The sequence below is a fragment of the Cryptotermes secundus genome, unplaced genomic scaffold (assembly GCF_002891405.2).
Source record: "Cryptotermes secundus unplaced genomic scaffold, Csec_1.0 scaffold413, whole genome shotgun sequence".
NCBI lineage: Eukaryota > Metazoa > Arthropoda > Insecta > Blattodea > Kalotermitidae > Cryptotermes > Cryptotermes secundus.
In genome coordinates, this window is record NW_019723309.1 from 186,084 (window position 1) to 202,444 (window position 16,361).

Consider the following 16,361-nt stretch of genomic DNA (forward strand, 5'->3'; position numbering starts at 1 on the left):
AATTTCTAGCCACCATTGCCTGGTGACTAATGGTGCCCAAAAGACAAGTCCTTCAGCTTTCCGAATGAATCATCTCAACACCTATCGAAGGGAAGGAGATGAGGATAAAGCCATTGCAGGTAGAGTTTTACAACTGCAGACATAGTGGCAACCAGCAAGCAGTTACAAGGTGGCATTCAATGTGTGACTGCAGCAGAGAAGGGGCAAAGGGATCTGTTGCAAGTGGCCTTTACATGCAGTGCCCTCCTCCCAAACTCACCTGAAAAGAATGTGAAATGTGACCAAAATATTGTCTTAATAAACCTCTGAACTCCCTGCGTTGCAAGTACAGTGACATTAATGTGTCATTTCATTCATTTTAAGTAAATCAGTTCCCATGAACCCGTTTGTGTGAATTTCAGTATTAATTACATCCTTGTATACAAATGTGTGTAGTGTATATGTCTGCTTCACACTTATCTGGGTACTTGGCAGGGTGATGGGAATTATAAATTCTTTGTAAAAGCTTTCAGAGTTTCTTTAGAATTGAACGAGTTTGTTGTTGGTTATACATTAGAATCTGTGTGCTAAATTGCTAGTTACTAGTAAATAAAGTAGGTAATCCGTGATAAGTTAGCATATCAGGTGTACTGGAGTATGCTGAATGACTTTCTCCTTGAATGTTTTTCAGAATTTAATTGTTGATAAATTTTTGTTTCTTTGAGAAGTCTGCTGTTTCACTCAATCTACTTGTTGTCCCACAGCTGAAGAGGAGCAGCAGTGCAGAAGTAACAAATACTGAAGGAATCCTATCATCAAATACCAATTTCCTAAGTAACTCTTACTAGAAATGCAATTGTAATTTTCTCCAGTATTTCCTATTGCATTATCATGAAACTTGTATGGGTTTCAATGAAGTTACGGGTCCTTATGTATCATATTTTTGTATTTAATTTCCCCCACTTTGCTGTTATAGCAGAGATGTCACTAATGGGCATGTCTGACTGTCTTACCATCCAATGAATCATCTGTTTAACTGTCTAAATTATTAACAATAATAGCAATAGGAAGTGGAAGTTGAACGGTACTGATACCAAAGCCCTTCATCGAATATGTCTTTGGCCAGTTGCATCAGTCATCCCAACATCTACGTCTTGTTGATCCATCTTAATTTTATTTTTCCTTCCTTTTTTCTATTTTTCAAGATGTCTTCCAAGTACAATTGTGTATTCATTCCATGTCACCAATGATGTGATGTGTTACCCTAGCATCCTATGTTTTGGCACCTTTCCAATACTAGATGACATGTACTGAGAAAGTTTCTCATTATGTTAATGTCCTTAATTGTTCACATGTCATTCCTGTTTTGTCATAATATTTTATTCTCATGAGAAAGATTGATTTCTGATGACCTTTTTAATATCTGATGATTTCCCTGTGATCAACTGGGTCTTCCCACCAAACGTTTTAGTCTTAAACATGTAAGTATGAAGCATAAACAATTACATTACATTATCTTAGGATTAAGGAGAGTTTGTTGTAAGGAAACTTTGTGTATTCTGAAGTACAGTTTGTCACTACTGTTGTATTTACATTCATATTATACAGCTTCCTGTCAAATATAAGTGGTGCTGTATGCAATGTATGTTGTTGTGGGTACAAGAGTGAAGAATGGATTAGATCTTAAAAGTGTATATTTCCTCTGATACACCAGGGATTCTCACTTAATTTTTCAGTCCTACATGTGGAAGTATGGAGTGTAGAGCATCATGCAAATCATGTTAATATGTTGACAAATATTCCTTTTGCAAGTATTTGTTTTGGATTACAGAGTTGCTTCAGATCTTCTGATTGCTCTGAGATGCATTAAGCATAGTTCTTATGTGGTCTTAGGCATCAATATGCTGTGACCCACTGATGTGCTTTCTTGTGTAAAACTAGGTAAGTATATGTATATAAAGCATTTCTGGGCACTTTGTTTTTGTTGCTTGTTATACATCATTCATAATACTTTGGTGGTGCATCTTCAGCATATGTTGGTTAATTATATTAGTAGCGCTGTGTATATTTTTGATTAATATTGTTGCATCTTGACATGTACAATATTGTGCGACTATAAGAGTCTTGAGATTGTATTTAGAAACTATTGTCTATTTGTTGTGTCTTATCATTGTATTACACTGAGATGCTTCAAGTATACTTGGTTTTATCTCATTTGAGGAATTTATATTCTATGGTTTGCTGACATTGTGTGTTTTTGTGTTATCACCAAACAGATTGTATACCCACAAAAGTGTAAAGGTTCAATTTATAAAATTTTGAAATAACTGAAATTTCTTTTTATGTAGTTTCAAGCTTAAACTGTAAACAAAAGTCGCAATATAGATATCGGTGATGGGAACATGTGTTTAATTGAAGTTTACCCAGCTTCAGTGGCTGAGTTACATGACGCCAACATTTCCCACCTATAGCGCTATTGGGTATGAAGAACATTGTGATCGATTGTGATTGTGATTGATTCAGATTAGCGTTAGCGAGCTTTTTTTTTTATTGTAAGAAAAAAAATGTAAATATAAATTAGCGAGCGGCATATGTAAGACATCTGTCGTGAATAATGGGAATGATTTACATCTTAGATTGTACTATATGTCGCCGGTGCATATTGGTATTATGTGCAACCTGCGCACGTTAGTCGATGTATCGTTAAGATCGTTAAGGACGTTGAAGAAGAGACTGCGTTTGATGTTTTGGTTTTATGTTACCGGAATTTCAGGAAATTTGATGTTTGCGTATGTTATCTTCGAGTATGATAAAGACCGATAAACACTAGTTAATATAAGAACGACGTTCCAACGTAGGAATATCGTATAACTTGTCATGTTTTTGTTACATGATAACTGTTTGCATAGGTAGATAGAGTTGTATAAACGTGAAATTTGAACGTTTTTGATACGTTCGGAGTTATTTTATGTAGGTTGTTACTATCAGTATGAAGCGTCAGATGAGTAAGGTCTTAGCTGTGCCCAGTAAATGACCGTAGGTTTTAACTGTTCTTATTATTGGTGCCAAGTAACCTTAAAATACAGGGAATTTTAACGCAACTTCTGGCGTACAGTTTGAAATTTAACGTAATAATAAAATATGTGTCGCATAGACGTATTTATTGTTGCTGTTACCCTGTGGCTGACAGCGTTTGCAAGTTCATTAACTCCAGAAATTGTTCAGTATAGTGAGGAAGAAAGCAGTATAGTACCGATCGTACAGAGTGGAGAATATGGCACATTGTATAACAAGGTAGTTAACAGTGCAGTGGAATACATATTTGTGTTCAATAAGACTGAGGTAAGTCATTCATCAGACCATACAAAGGATAGACTTGGAATATATTTAGTTAGTGTTGAGTATTTTATTTAAATTTATGGAATTTTTGCTCCAAAAATTTAAGATTTGTTTAATTTCTTCTAATATGACAATGTTTCTAGGTGCCTCAAAAACAGCCAGCTCGCATCATGGTGGAATGCAAGAATTCAAGCAGGAGTTACCCTGTTTTGGTTGTTGTACGACACCAAAAAGGCGTGCTGTCATGGCAGCTGCCTCTTGTAGTTGATTCTAGGACAAATCTGTAAGTAAATTACATTACTTTCAGACTAAATTTAACTCCAGATATTTGCAAATTGTGTTCCATCAACATGAAGCTAGTGTGATAGGGGTCTAGCCATGATTTAAGCTTATTTTTATATGAAAGCTTCTGGCCATTTTTCTTCAGTGTGATCATAAAATTATGTAAAGAAAACTGTGTAAAATGTGCAGGTACATTAATGTGTTTGTTATCATGGCTTCACAAAGAAGGTGTAGGTATCTTAGAAGTTGTAAAGTTATAGAGCTTGTAATGAATAAGACATTGAATGAAGTGGAAGAAGGTACCAGTGATGAAAGTTGCAGCAGTGAGGAGTTTCATTTCATTTCATTTTTATTATCATTCAACAATCCATACATACAGGTATTACAACCATTTGGATAGGGAAATTGTCAGTTTTACATCTAATTCTCATGCATATCTTTACAGTATACACTGTACCACCCTAATATAGGGGGTCTGTCATCTGAATAATATTATCTAGATCTAGTTACCATTAATTTCATTGTCTTTACACAGATACAACAGATTAATCAGCTATATATTACATTTACACACTTGATGAATCAAAAGACGTAAATTCATCTACAGAATAAAAGGAATGTTTCAGCAAAAAAGATTTTAATTCCCTTTTAAATGAGTTAAAATTTTACCTTTGTTTTATTTGATTGGGGACCTTATTATACAAACTAATTCCCATATTTATCACACTCCTCTTAAAAAGAGCTGTATTACAGTGCTGTACATGAAAATTTAATTTTCTTCGTGTGTTATAATTATGAATGTCTGAATTTATTGCCATAAAAGCCTTGTATTTTTTGATAAAGCATGTCACCTCCAATATATACAGAGAAGGCAATGTTAAAACATTGTAATCTGATTCTAATGAAAGCATAGAGCCAATGGCGAAGTGCAGAACCTGTCAAAGGATGTTGGTTTTATGTGGAAAAGGAAAGCACATTTTACCCCTTGTACATTTCACTTTGACAACTCACCCTGCAGTGTATATGTAAATGTAAATCAACAGCCGAAAGAAATCAGAGTTTTCAAAGCCATTATGGATGGTATCTTTATACATACAGTAGTCACAGAAACAAGCAGGTGCTATGTATAGGTGTCTCAGTACTGTAATGCTAATGGGGCATGCAGTAAAAAACCAAACGAAACTGCAGTGGCCCAAGGATAATGTAATTTAAGCCCCACATTTCAGTGCGCTTTTCTCCCAGGACCGATATGTACTCATCTGATGCATATTGCACATCTGGAACAGTGATGAGCAAGGAAATAGTAAGATTTGAGGCTTTCACGGCGGTGACTATGAAGAAAGCAGTCTTCTGGGATTTGGCACCGTGTATATGTGGTGTTAACCGACGTTTCGGAGGAACGTATCGCCCCCATCTTCAGGGTTGAAGAAAAAGTTTAAGAAATCTGCAAGCGACAACACCATGAGAAACGGTAAAGCAGACTGCTTTACCGTTACAGGTACAGAGAGGAAAGAGGCACTTTGTTTAATTGAGTAAAATCATAATACAGTGAAATCTCACTAATTTGGACAACTGCTTTTCTTTCTTTTGTTTTTCTTTTTTTTTTGGCACATCGTGACTTTCATGAACACATTGCCACTACCTAAAATGTTTTTAAGAATGTCGTAAAAACTTAAAATTTTTACATTTTATGACAAGTACATTTATTTCATGATATGCAATCTAATTTTCAGAATAAAGTTGTATTACCTAAAAAGACATGTCGAAGTCCATTTTGTAACTTACCTGAATATATTTTCAGTAGCTCTTCTATAATTTGGACTATCACTAATTTGGGCGAGGGTGTTGCTCCCAGTTAGTCCAAATTAGTGACGTCTTCTGTACGGAATTTGTAGACAAAGGAGAGATTCAGGTGAACATGAGAGCATGAGAGATTGTATGAAGTGGCAGAAAGATCATTCACTTATTGGACATGGTCATCCTAAATTTGTACCGGGTCTTCATCGTGGAAAGAGGACAGGAGACTCAAGTTACTGATTTAAGGTTGAACCTAATCTGGGAGATCCTTGAGGAGTTTAATACTGCCAGAGATTCACCAGAAGGAGGAAGACACCAGCTGTAGGAAATCCACTTAAATTGATGAGCTGATGTTTTCCGTAGCCTGTAGTTCTTAGATACAAGCACAAAAGAAAGCAGCGAAAGTTCCGTTAGTACAACATAAAGGCATGAGTGGAGGAGACAGGAATAGCACTGTATGTGCGCTGAACATGATGTTGGACTGTGCCTGTGGCTGTTTCAAGGAATACCATACTTGGAAGGGGATTGTAGTTTGAGGTTCTCACAGTTATGAAGATGTTTCCTTGGATTTGATGCCACACAGTGCAGTCGAATTGTATCATTGTTTCATATGTGTTTGCTTCCACCATCTTCAGTGCTGAAGAATCGAATCTTCTCCTGACAACCGTAATATGTATCAACCTTATGGAACCTGCTGTATTACGTTGGATTATATATATGGAAGAATTGAATATAATTTTCTATTGTATTTTAAAACTACATGTGATTTTGAAAATTATTAAATTGCAGTTAATTTTGTGAAGAAGTATGTATTGTAGTGAAACATATATCTCAGTTTCATGAATGTCTGTGTAATACTTCTTTAGAAATTAATTGTTATTATCAAGGGAAAGAACTGTCTCCCCAAGGACTTAACAGTTTCCTATTATTATTCCAGCAGGCTTTATGATGATACATTTATGAAGATGTAATTGTTAAACAGATAAATGTTCTCTGTAAGACATGACATGTAACATCTAGTGAAAGAGATATAAATCAGAGTGTTGCTTCAGGATTTGTTGTTTCCTTATTAATTTAATGTGTATATAGTACATATTGTGAAGACATTCCGGTCTAGAGAACTGAAATTAACAGCCATGGGGATTTGTTGCACTGACCATGCGACACCCTCTATCCAATAAAGTTGGCACTAACTTTGCTGACAAGTGGCGGCTGCTTGATCGGTATAGTTCGATTGCAGACTAAAGCCACGGAGTTTATTTTGTGTTTGTGAAGATATTTTATTTTGGAGTTTAATGCTATACTGAAATATAGTTGATTCATGGATTTTTTATTGAAATGCTGGGAATGTTTAAAACACTGTGTTGATTCACAGAGATACTGGGTTTTCGGACTTTATTCATTGTCCAGATTCTAAATAACTTAGAAAAAACACAACGTTTCAGAAACTGGATCTGTTTCTGTCCTCAGGTGAGGGAAGACGCCTACTCTGTTGGGTCCCTTACAAAGAGCTAGCCTCAATCACTGGACCTTTTTTTCCCCCCTCCACAGTGGTGAAGATACGCTGTTGGGCGGAACTGTTTACAGATGACCTGAGAAAATCCTCCAGTTGATCGATTTCGTATAGTTGGGAAGTCTTCTTCTGCCAGTGATAGTGTAACCTATCCCTGAGAAGTGCCTGACTGGCACATAAGGCAATTTTGGAGGAGCGTTGACTATTGAAGAGCATCTTTACAGAGAAGGTTTTGAGGATGTCCTGAGATTTGCATCTCCTGAGGAAAGTTATATGATTGAGGGTTTTAGCTAACTGAATTTTCAGGCGTTCTAATTTTCTAAAGGAAGGATATATACCGGGTCCATACCTGTTGTACAAGTAGATACTATAGGGTTCTGACGATGGTGTATAACACACAGAGATACTGGGTTTTCGGACTTTGTCAATCGTCCGGATTCTAAATAACTTAGAAAAACTGTGTTGATTGTTTCAGCTTCGAATATGTGCACACTTCCCGCACGTTATGCCCCAACAGCAATTATGATTCTCTGAATATCCAGAGAGTTGGAAATGTTAATGATGTCATAGTCAGTGTGTCCACTGCCAGGCCATACAATCTTAATTTCTCACTACTTGTCAGTCATGAGACTAATTTCTCCATCAGGTGAGTGTAAATTGAAGACTACTTATTGAAATTTGTGTACTATAGAAGTGTCAGAGGTTACCTCATCATCATCGTCAGTAATCTGTCAAGACGACAGGTCCACAGTCTCTTCCAAAACAATTCCTCCATTTAATGTGATCTATCATTTAACGTGATTATCTATCTAGATAATCTTCTCTCCGCCCCTCTATCTTTCCTTCAATAACTTCTTTTAGAAGGCAGTTTCTGCGTAAAACATGACCAATTCAATTAGCCTTCCGTTTTCTTATTTCATGTAGGATATTCCTCTGCTCACTGACTTTATTTAACACTTCTTCATTTCTCACATAATCGGTCCAACTGATCTTCTCCATCCTTCTCCAACACCTCATTTCGAAACTTTCCATATGTTTCTGATCTACTGCCCTAAGTGTCCATGTTTCAGCCCCATACAGAGCTATGCTCCAAATGTAGCATTTCACTAGTTTCTTCCTCAAATTTAAGTCCAATTTGCTGGTAAAAAGATTCTTCTTCTTGCTAAATGCAGCTTTTGCCATGGCAATCCTGGATTTAATTTCACAAGTACACCTTCCATCATCTGTTAACAAGCTACCCAAATATTTAAAACATTTCACATTCTCCACTTGTTTTTGGTCTATCTTTATTGTGACTGGGGTTGGTTGTCTCGAAATTTTCATTACTTTTGTTTTCTCCACATTCATTTCCATGCCATAGCACCTTCCAATTTCAATTAGTCTATCAATCATGCCCTGTAGCACAGTTTCTTCCTTAGCCATTAACACAAGGTCATCTGCATATTTCACAGTTTGAATAATTTGCCCTCCTACTTTGAAGTCACCGAGCCCATCCAGAGCTTCCTTGGTAAGGCATTCGCTGTACAAGTTGAACAGAATTGGTGATAAACAGCATCCTTGTCGAACTCCTCTTCCAATCTGCACACTTCCTGTCTCCCCCCTGTCCAGTCGTACTCTAACTTTCTGATCCATGTACAATTTGCTAATCAATCTTCTTTCATGCCAATCGATACCTGTTTCTTTCAGGATCTGCATTAATTTGGTCCAGTTTACCCGGTCAAATGCCTTCTGCCAGTCTATGAAGCAAACACACAGTTCTTCATCTATCTCCAAAGTTCGTTCCGCTATAATTCTCATCATCCCAATTGCATCCCTGGTTCCTTTTCCTCTTCTAAATCCAAACTGATCTTCTCCAAGTACATCCTCTATTTTCCTTTCAATTCTTCTTTTAAGTATCTTTGCTATTATCTTTGCTGTATGTGCAATAAGGCTTATTGTGCGATGGTCGCTGCATTTTGTAGCTTTTGTCTTTTTCTTTAAGGCAATCATTGTAACTTCTGTAAAGTCCTTGGGCCACTCTCCACTTTCATATATGGTGTTCATTAGTTTTGTCAGTGTTTTCAAACCACCTTCTCCCAGTAACTTGAGCACATCTCCAGGTACATCATCATCTCCTGTAGCCTTTCCCTTCCTCATTTCCTTGATAGCTTTTTCCACCTCACTTTGTAAAATATATGGTCCTTTCTCGTCTGTATCTACTTCTTCTTCCGGTTCAACTTCTAAGGTTTCTGGCCGATTAGGTCGATCATATAGTTCTGAAATATAATTTTCCCAAATTTTCAGCACTTGCCTCTGATCTACTATTCTATTCCCCTGGGAGTCTTCGATGCCAACATTTTGAATCCCATGATTCTCTTTCCATCCTAGTTCTTTTGTCTTCATGTACATCAAATCATAACGGCCTGTTCTTTGAAATTCCATAATCTCATTACATATCTTCTCAAGATATTCCTTTTTGGTCCTGTCCGTGGCTCTTTTCAATTCATTCCTCAGTCTCCTGTATTTCCTCCTGCCTTCTTCATTGTTGACATTCTTCCATTTCCTTCGCTCCTCCACTTTACTCATCATCTCCTGTGTAACCCATGGTTTTCTTGCTATCTTCTCAACTTTACCAACCAAATCACTGATAGTATTTAACATGCATTCTTTTATATTGTTCCACTGCTCTTCAGCATTTCCGCTTTGACCTTCAATTGCACCGAGCTTCTCTTCTAGGGTCTCTTGCATGCTTTGTAGAGGTTACCTATATGATCTTAATAGTGTGCTTCCTGTTGTATGTCATAAATAATATATATAAAAGTATATAAGGTATGCAGTCTACACAACAATATTCTGTATTTAAAACACAAAGAAGATGCCTCTGCATCAACATTTGCTTTTATTATGTTGTTGTTGTTGTTGTTGTTTTTTTTTTTTTTTACAGAGGCAACATGTTTCGACCCTTACACTGGGTCATCATGAGGCATACAATGCTCCAGTTCCAATTTTTAATTTTAAATTTTATTATCTTAGGATTTTCAGTTTTCAAATTTTGACCAAGACTTAATACATGAATTTATGTATTTAAATAATTTCAAGACACAATAAGGATCCGTATTCAAAGAATTAGATGATAATTAATTGCAGTTCAACAGCTGTACTACTGTACATTGTCATGCAGTGTTTAGCACTCACTGTTCATTCTTGGAGGTCTTGAATTCAAATTTTGCTTGGAGACTGGTTATCCTGGTGGAGGTTTTTCATAGTTGTCCTCAGTCCCTACAGACATATGACAGGATAGTAATCTTATAAGGACAACGACCAATTTTTCTACATTTGTCGCAGTTCATTACTTTTTAATCATCCCATCCTTCAACAGTGTACAGTCTGAGCAATTGAAAGCATTGTTCAATATACCCAGAACAAAGAATATTAGCCCAAGCATGTGCTTGAGTAGGCACAGCATACTAGTGACATCTGTTTTAGTTCCTGTTCTAGATGTGTTTTATATCCCTTCAGTCAGCTAATTTCTATTGTGATCAAGGCAGAAATTTGTTCACTTGGATTGCGATGTTGAAAGGATTCAATTATGAAGGCACTGAAGCTCAAGGTGTTCTGTTTCCAGCCTTCCATGCCAAATTTATCAACTGTTAGACTTTTTCAGTTACTCATATTGCTGAAAATTCTGCATTTTGAAATGTTTAAGATGTATGTTTTATGTTGTTGACAGGTTGTCTGAAGAAAGGCATGTTCATGTGTCACCGGCTGATCCTCAGTTTTATGCCTTCAGTTTCCCAGATGATGTAGAAACTGTTTTATTGAGAGTTGACTCTGATGATGACATCTGTATGACTGTCTCCATTCAGAATAGGAGTGTGAGTTATGTTGTGATGAAAATTTTGACTGTAGATAGTCTAGACCATTGCCATGTAAATATTTGGATCTGGGAGATGCCACGCTAAACTAATTTTCACAGTAATTTCAAACAAATGTAAACTATTTTAACTGTTAGTGAGAACTGACCGCCTCTGGGGTCTAGTGGTCAGAGTTCATGGCTACAGATCCAGCGGTCCCTGTTTCGATTCCTGGCGCTACCAAATTTTCTGAGAAGTATTGGGTCTGGAACGGGGTCCACTCAGCCTTGTGAGGATAATAGAGGAGCTATTTCAAGGAAATGGTGGCTCTGGTCTGGAAAACTGAGACTAACGACCGTGGGGATCCATTGCTCTGACCACGCAACACCCTCTATCCACTAAAGTTGGCACTCACTTCTCCAACAAGTGGCGGTCACTCGGTCGGTATAGTTCGCTTGCAGGCTACAGGCCATGGAGTTGGTGAAAACTGATATGTCAGGCTTCTGTACATGTGGCAATATTCACTTAATTAGTAGCATATGGTCATTTTCTTGTAGTGATGTGCATTTAAGTTAGTAATGATAGATGTATTTAAATAGCTAAATAGGTAAAGGTAAAGAGGTAGAGTGTTCCTTTTGCTTAATCAGTTAAGCAGCTCACCAAGAAGTTTTATGGGTGAGCGGATGTATAGCTTCAACGTTATTGACCTTGACACTAGATGGATTTGAGTGGTCAGCTTCACACCCCAACCACTTTACCCTGTTGAAAGATCCCCCTCTACCTGTCATATAGGAGGCTGGGTGGGCCCCAGACTTGGTCTGGATACGGGACACTGGATTAGAGGAAAACCTCTTTCCCCTGCTGGGAATTGAACCCTGGCCATTCGGCTTGTCCCTATGCTGGCTGAGCTATTCTGGCTTCTTTGAAATAGTAAAACATGATGATCATTATTGAAGGGGATCTCAGATCAAATGATAAATCCTTATGCAGAATAATTAATTTTAAATCATCTTTTAAGAAGTTTCCCTGTTTCATAATCTCAGTTATTCAATTTTTCTCAAGAGTGTCGTAAGAAGGTTTCATTTTGCTTTGACATGTCAGTACATTTGTGGCTTACTTTACTTGTAAATCTCTTATGAGCAATATGGCACAGGAGCTTCTGGCCTGAAGATGGAGGCATTAGGTTTTGTCAAAAATATTGGTGACATTCTACCATTCTGCATAGCATCTTGTCCCAGAAGACAGTAATCTCTAATTTTTCTGAATTTCACAATTTCACGCCATTGGAAGCTGCTCTGATGTCTGTTTTCAAGGATTCCAGCATGGTGGTTCTCTAGACTTTTGAGTTTAAGCATCACCAAGTAGTAGTAAGTGTAGTAAATAAAAATGTACTCATAAAACATCTTTTAAAAATATGTGAATTTGGTTAAGGTCGTTTGTGAATGTTGATTGCTTTGTAGATTATCTGATGTCATTTTTTTCAACTGCAGAGATTATTTAGCTTCAATTGAAATGGAAATATAGCTTATTTATTAAATTTATGGGTTTCTGGAGTTTTATGTCGTGTAGTTTGTCAGATAGGTACTATTGTTTTGGATTAACCTTTAGCCTAGAATATATTTTTTTTTTATTGCTAGTGAGGTGGGACTAAGTCCCTTGTACTGCAGCCACTTCTGGCCTATTGTACCAGCCCCAGATATAGGTGAGGGTGATTGTGGAGCAGTTGGTGGAATGAATATTTGCAGGGGAAACAGAAGTACTCTGGGAAAACCCACCCCAGTGCCACTTTGACCGCCACAAATCCCACTTGACCAGACCCGGGATCGAACCCGGGCCACCACGGTGGGAAGCCAGCGACTAACCGCTTGAGCTATGGTGCGGCCTTTAGCCTAGACTGTAAGTACTAAGGCTAGGAAGGAGGAAGTTACTGTTGATTTTAAGGTTCTATTCCAGCATGGAGAGACTGAAGAAAACTTATGATGTACCTTGAATAATATGCTGATCTTCTGGGTTCTAATGCTGTGTAGTTCAGTAGAAGTATACTGTTATTTCAGGGATGAACCATCTATGTCATCAGGGTCATAGTACTGTGAGAAGCTCAAATCCAACAAGTAGGATCTTAATTTTAATAGCTACTAGTCCGGCTAAGTTGAGATCAAAGTGAGGTTGCCCATAGACACAAGTATAAAGTTTTAGGACTGATTTGGTATATTTTGCAGTGTCCTATATATGATCTGGAGCGGAATGTCCAGTTTGAGGGTTATTGGCAGACTATGAACAGACGTGGAGGTATCACCCTTACTGTAAGTTAAAGTTAAATTTACACTGCTCATAGCGAAATGTTATTAATCTGAAACTAAGTACAGATTAGTGAACTTTGACTTAAATCTTTCACTTCTCACTTTGTATATCATCACTGGTCATATATTATTATGCAATAGAGATTTTAAATCAGTAGTGAAAGCCTTAATGTGTTTAGGTTACTTCTTTGGATTGCATGTTACGGCAGTTGACATACGTTTCCCATACTGCAACTTTGCTTGATCCTACTTGTACGTGAATTGTGTTATGCTGTAGTAATTGCACCATTATGTAGTTTCATCATTGCTGTCACTTATGTCTGTGCTTTTGTTCTCCGAAAAAGGGTTGCATGTGACAAACGTAATACTGCAGAGTACTTCAGCTTCACACACCTATGTAGAAAATTTGTTGTGACTGCAATGAAATGGGCAGGGCTTTGTGTGCAGTAGAATTAATGCCTTGCAGAGTGTATGATGTAGTTGGAGGCATTTAGTTTAATTAACATTTTTTTCCAAAGTTCATTCATATAGTGGTGTATTTCACATTTATTTCAGAAAACAGCATTTCCTTTAGGGTTTTTTGTGGTATTCGTCGTGAAGGGTGATGACTGGGACTGTTCTGGTTATTATGAAACTGTGACAGTTGGGCGTAACAAGTCCCTGAAGTTCTCTGTTGAACGCAGCATTACATATTTTAACTATATCATATCCACCGTTGGCACAGTGGTAGTGTTCATGCTGTTCTACATCTTTTTTGGTGTGGTATACGTAATCAAGTGAGTATAAGTTTCATACTGTGGTGATTGTAATTTGTTGGGAGAATTTTGGCTGAAAGACATAGCGAGACTTCAGTTTTGCTCTCAGATTTTACTTTTTTTCTTCTTCTAATTTTATGCCTTTTTTTTCTTTATCTCTTTCCAAGTTCCTGTTAGAACAGTATTAAATTGTAACCAATTGTTCGTTTCATCTAGATTAGTGCTGTTGCCAAATTTGTTCTGTTTTCAGTTAGTTATTTAGTTATGCGTGTTTCAGTGGAAAGTAGAAAATGAACATTTCTCTATGATTTTTAGGTAGAGTGTAAACAACTCCTCTTGGCGAGACTTGTTCATAATTTCATTTCTGTGTTTGTGAGTGTGTTTCTGCTCCAAAACTACTTGAATGTATTTGAATAAAATGTTTTTTGTCCTAAAAATTTTCAAACAAATTCCATTTTGTGTTACTAGTCTGTTGTGACTTCTGCTGTATATAAGAGTATATAGTATATACCTTCTTGTATTTTAATTTGCATGTAATGTATGAAGTAATGAATGAATGTATAAGGGGTGGGCCTTCTTGGCCCTTGCACAGTGACCACAGTGATCTCTTGTGCCTCCCATTCTGATTATCCCCTCAACAATCTTGTGCTTCGAATGAAGCATAGGATTTTGTACGTAAGGACGTCAAAATAGTCACTTGGTTCCATAAAGTATTGACCCAAGTGACACAATCTTAAATGAGCTAAGGCCTCGTTTTCTTCTTGGCACCTCTCACAAGTTGGAACGTTACTTTGTCCCAATTTGAAGAGGTGTCCTTTGAGGTGACAGTGTCCGGTAAGTAGTCCTACCACCCATCGTAGCTGGTTCCTGTTTAACTTCAACAGTTCCGTCACTCTTTTAGTAGAGGGCCCTCGTATGAGTCCCTTTGCTTGCTTGAGTCCAGTTAAGGATCCCCAGTATTTCTTGTGATTCATATTTGTCCAGTCCCTGATTGCCTTCCTGGCGACTCTCTATAGAGATGCCACAGGCTGGTTCAGGTCCTGTGAACGGATGTTGAGCGCCAGTCTTGGCCAATTGGTCTATTTCATTTCCAGCAATACCCTCATGCCCCGGCACCCATATCAGNGTCACTCTTTTAGTAGAGGGCCCTCGTATGAGTCCCTTTGCTTGCTTGAGTCCAGTTAAGGATCCCCAGTATTTCTTGTGATTCATATTTGTCCAGTCCCTGATTGCCTTCCTGGCGACTCTCTATAGAGATGCCACAGGCTGGTTCAGGTCCTGTGAACGGATGTTGAGCGCCAGTCTTGGCCAATTGGTCTATTTCATTTCCAGCAATACCCTCATGCCCCGGCACCCATATCAGTTGTACCCTATTATGTTTGGCCAGTTCCGTGCGAGTTTGGTGGCAATCCCAGACCAATTTTGAGTTGACCTGGTGTTTGTCAAGCGCTTTAAGTGCAACTTGGGTGTCAGATAGAATGCAGATGTTCCTATTTCTGTAGTTCCTATTTAGATTCTCCATAATACATGCCTTAATGTCATATACTTCTGCCTGGAATACTGTTGTGTACTGCCCAAGGCTGGAACTAAGTTTCTGCCTCATGCTGTATGTAATGTAGGAGAACATGTTTAAACTTAAAATTACATACTGTTTTTAGATGTAATATTCTCTTGTGCTTTTTTTATAGTAGTAACTGTTTTTGGAAAATTTTATAATATGATTTGGAACTGATTGATGCAGATGATTGCTGTAAGCGTGTCTTCCCACTTCCTTGAAATTTTGTCTACGTAAATAATTGGTACTCTAATTACAATTGTCCTCTGTAGGAAACGTGGTCGGCAAGTGCTGGATAATGATGTGTTGGATGATGAAAGCATTCAGTCTCCTCAGTCTCCTGAAGGCCTGCCCAGCAGCTATGATCAGATTCATACTCCAGATGCCAGCAGTAGTGTGACCAGTCCAGGCTTTCTTTCTCCCAGACGTCACTCCGATTCATCATTAGATGAGACTGACATTGATATGCTCCATGATGCTGACAGTGACAAGAATGTCTTCAGGTTTTCAATTGAGCCAGCCCTTTACTATATACAGTAGAACTTGGTTATAACGTCATCAAAGGGACCTAAAAATAGTGTCGTTATAAACGAATGTCATTGTAACCGAAATGGGCACTTCCACAGTAGCCTTATGTTAGTCACGTAAAATTCTACCAAAAACCGAGTTAAAATGTTGCATTTTTTAGTGAAATACATAGTTAAGTACAGACTAACGTAACATTAACGTGGAATTGCCCAAATGTGTAATATCAAAGACATATTACAGCGCTTTTCACTGACAATTCACACCGCATTAACCGTTCAGCGTGGTTTGACGTGTATGTTTCGTCAGGTATTTAAATCGTCTGCGGGGGTTCGACATCTATGTTTCGTCCAGCTGCACACCCATAATAATTGATGGATTTGCTGTAGATTGTTAGATTTTTCACTGGCCTGTTGTCAGGAGTACCGTATTTAATGACACACGAGTTTAGCTGCGCTAAGTCATCATTACATATGCCTGTCT

The 16,361-nt window shown here is 37.7% G+C and overlaps 1 protein-coding gene across 1 annotated transcript in view; it reads left to right on the forward strand.

Annotated features, from left to right (window-relative positions):
* Positions 1-2,635: 2,635 nt before the first annotated feature.
* LOC111861776 (SID1 transmembrane family member 1) overlaps positions 2,636-16,361 on the forward strand; it is a 32,008-nt gene continuing 18,282 nt past the window's right edge. The window contains exons 1-7 of the mRNA XM_023846616.2: positions 2,636-3,321; positions 3,462-3,601; positions 7,386-7,556; positions 10,620-10,764; positions 12,963-13,046; positions 13,599-13,819; positions 15,626-15,856. Coding sequence (XP_023702384.1) covers positions 3,121-3,321; positions 3,462-3,601; positions 7,386-7,556; positions 10,620-10,764; positions 12,963-13,046; positions 13,599-13,819; positions 15,626-15,856 — 1,193 coding nt within the window. The 5' untranslated portion in view covers positions 2,636-3,120. The remainder of the gene's footprint in view (positions 3,322-3,461; positions 3,602-7,385; positions 7,557-10,619; positions 10,765-12,962; positions 13,047-13,598; positions 13,820-15,625; positions 15,857-16,361) is intronic.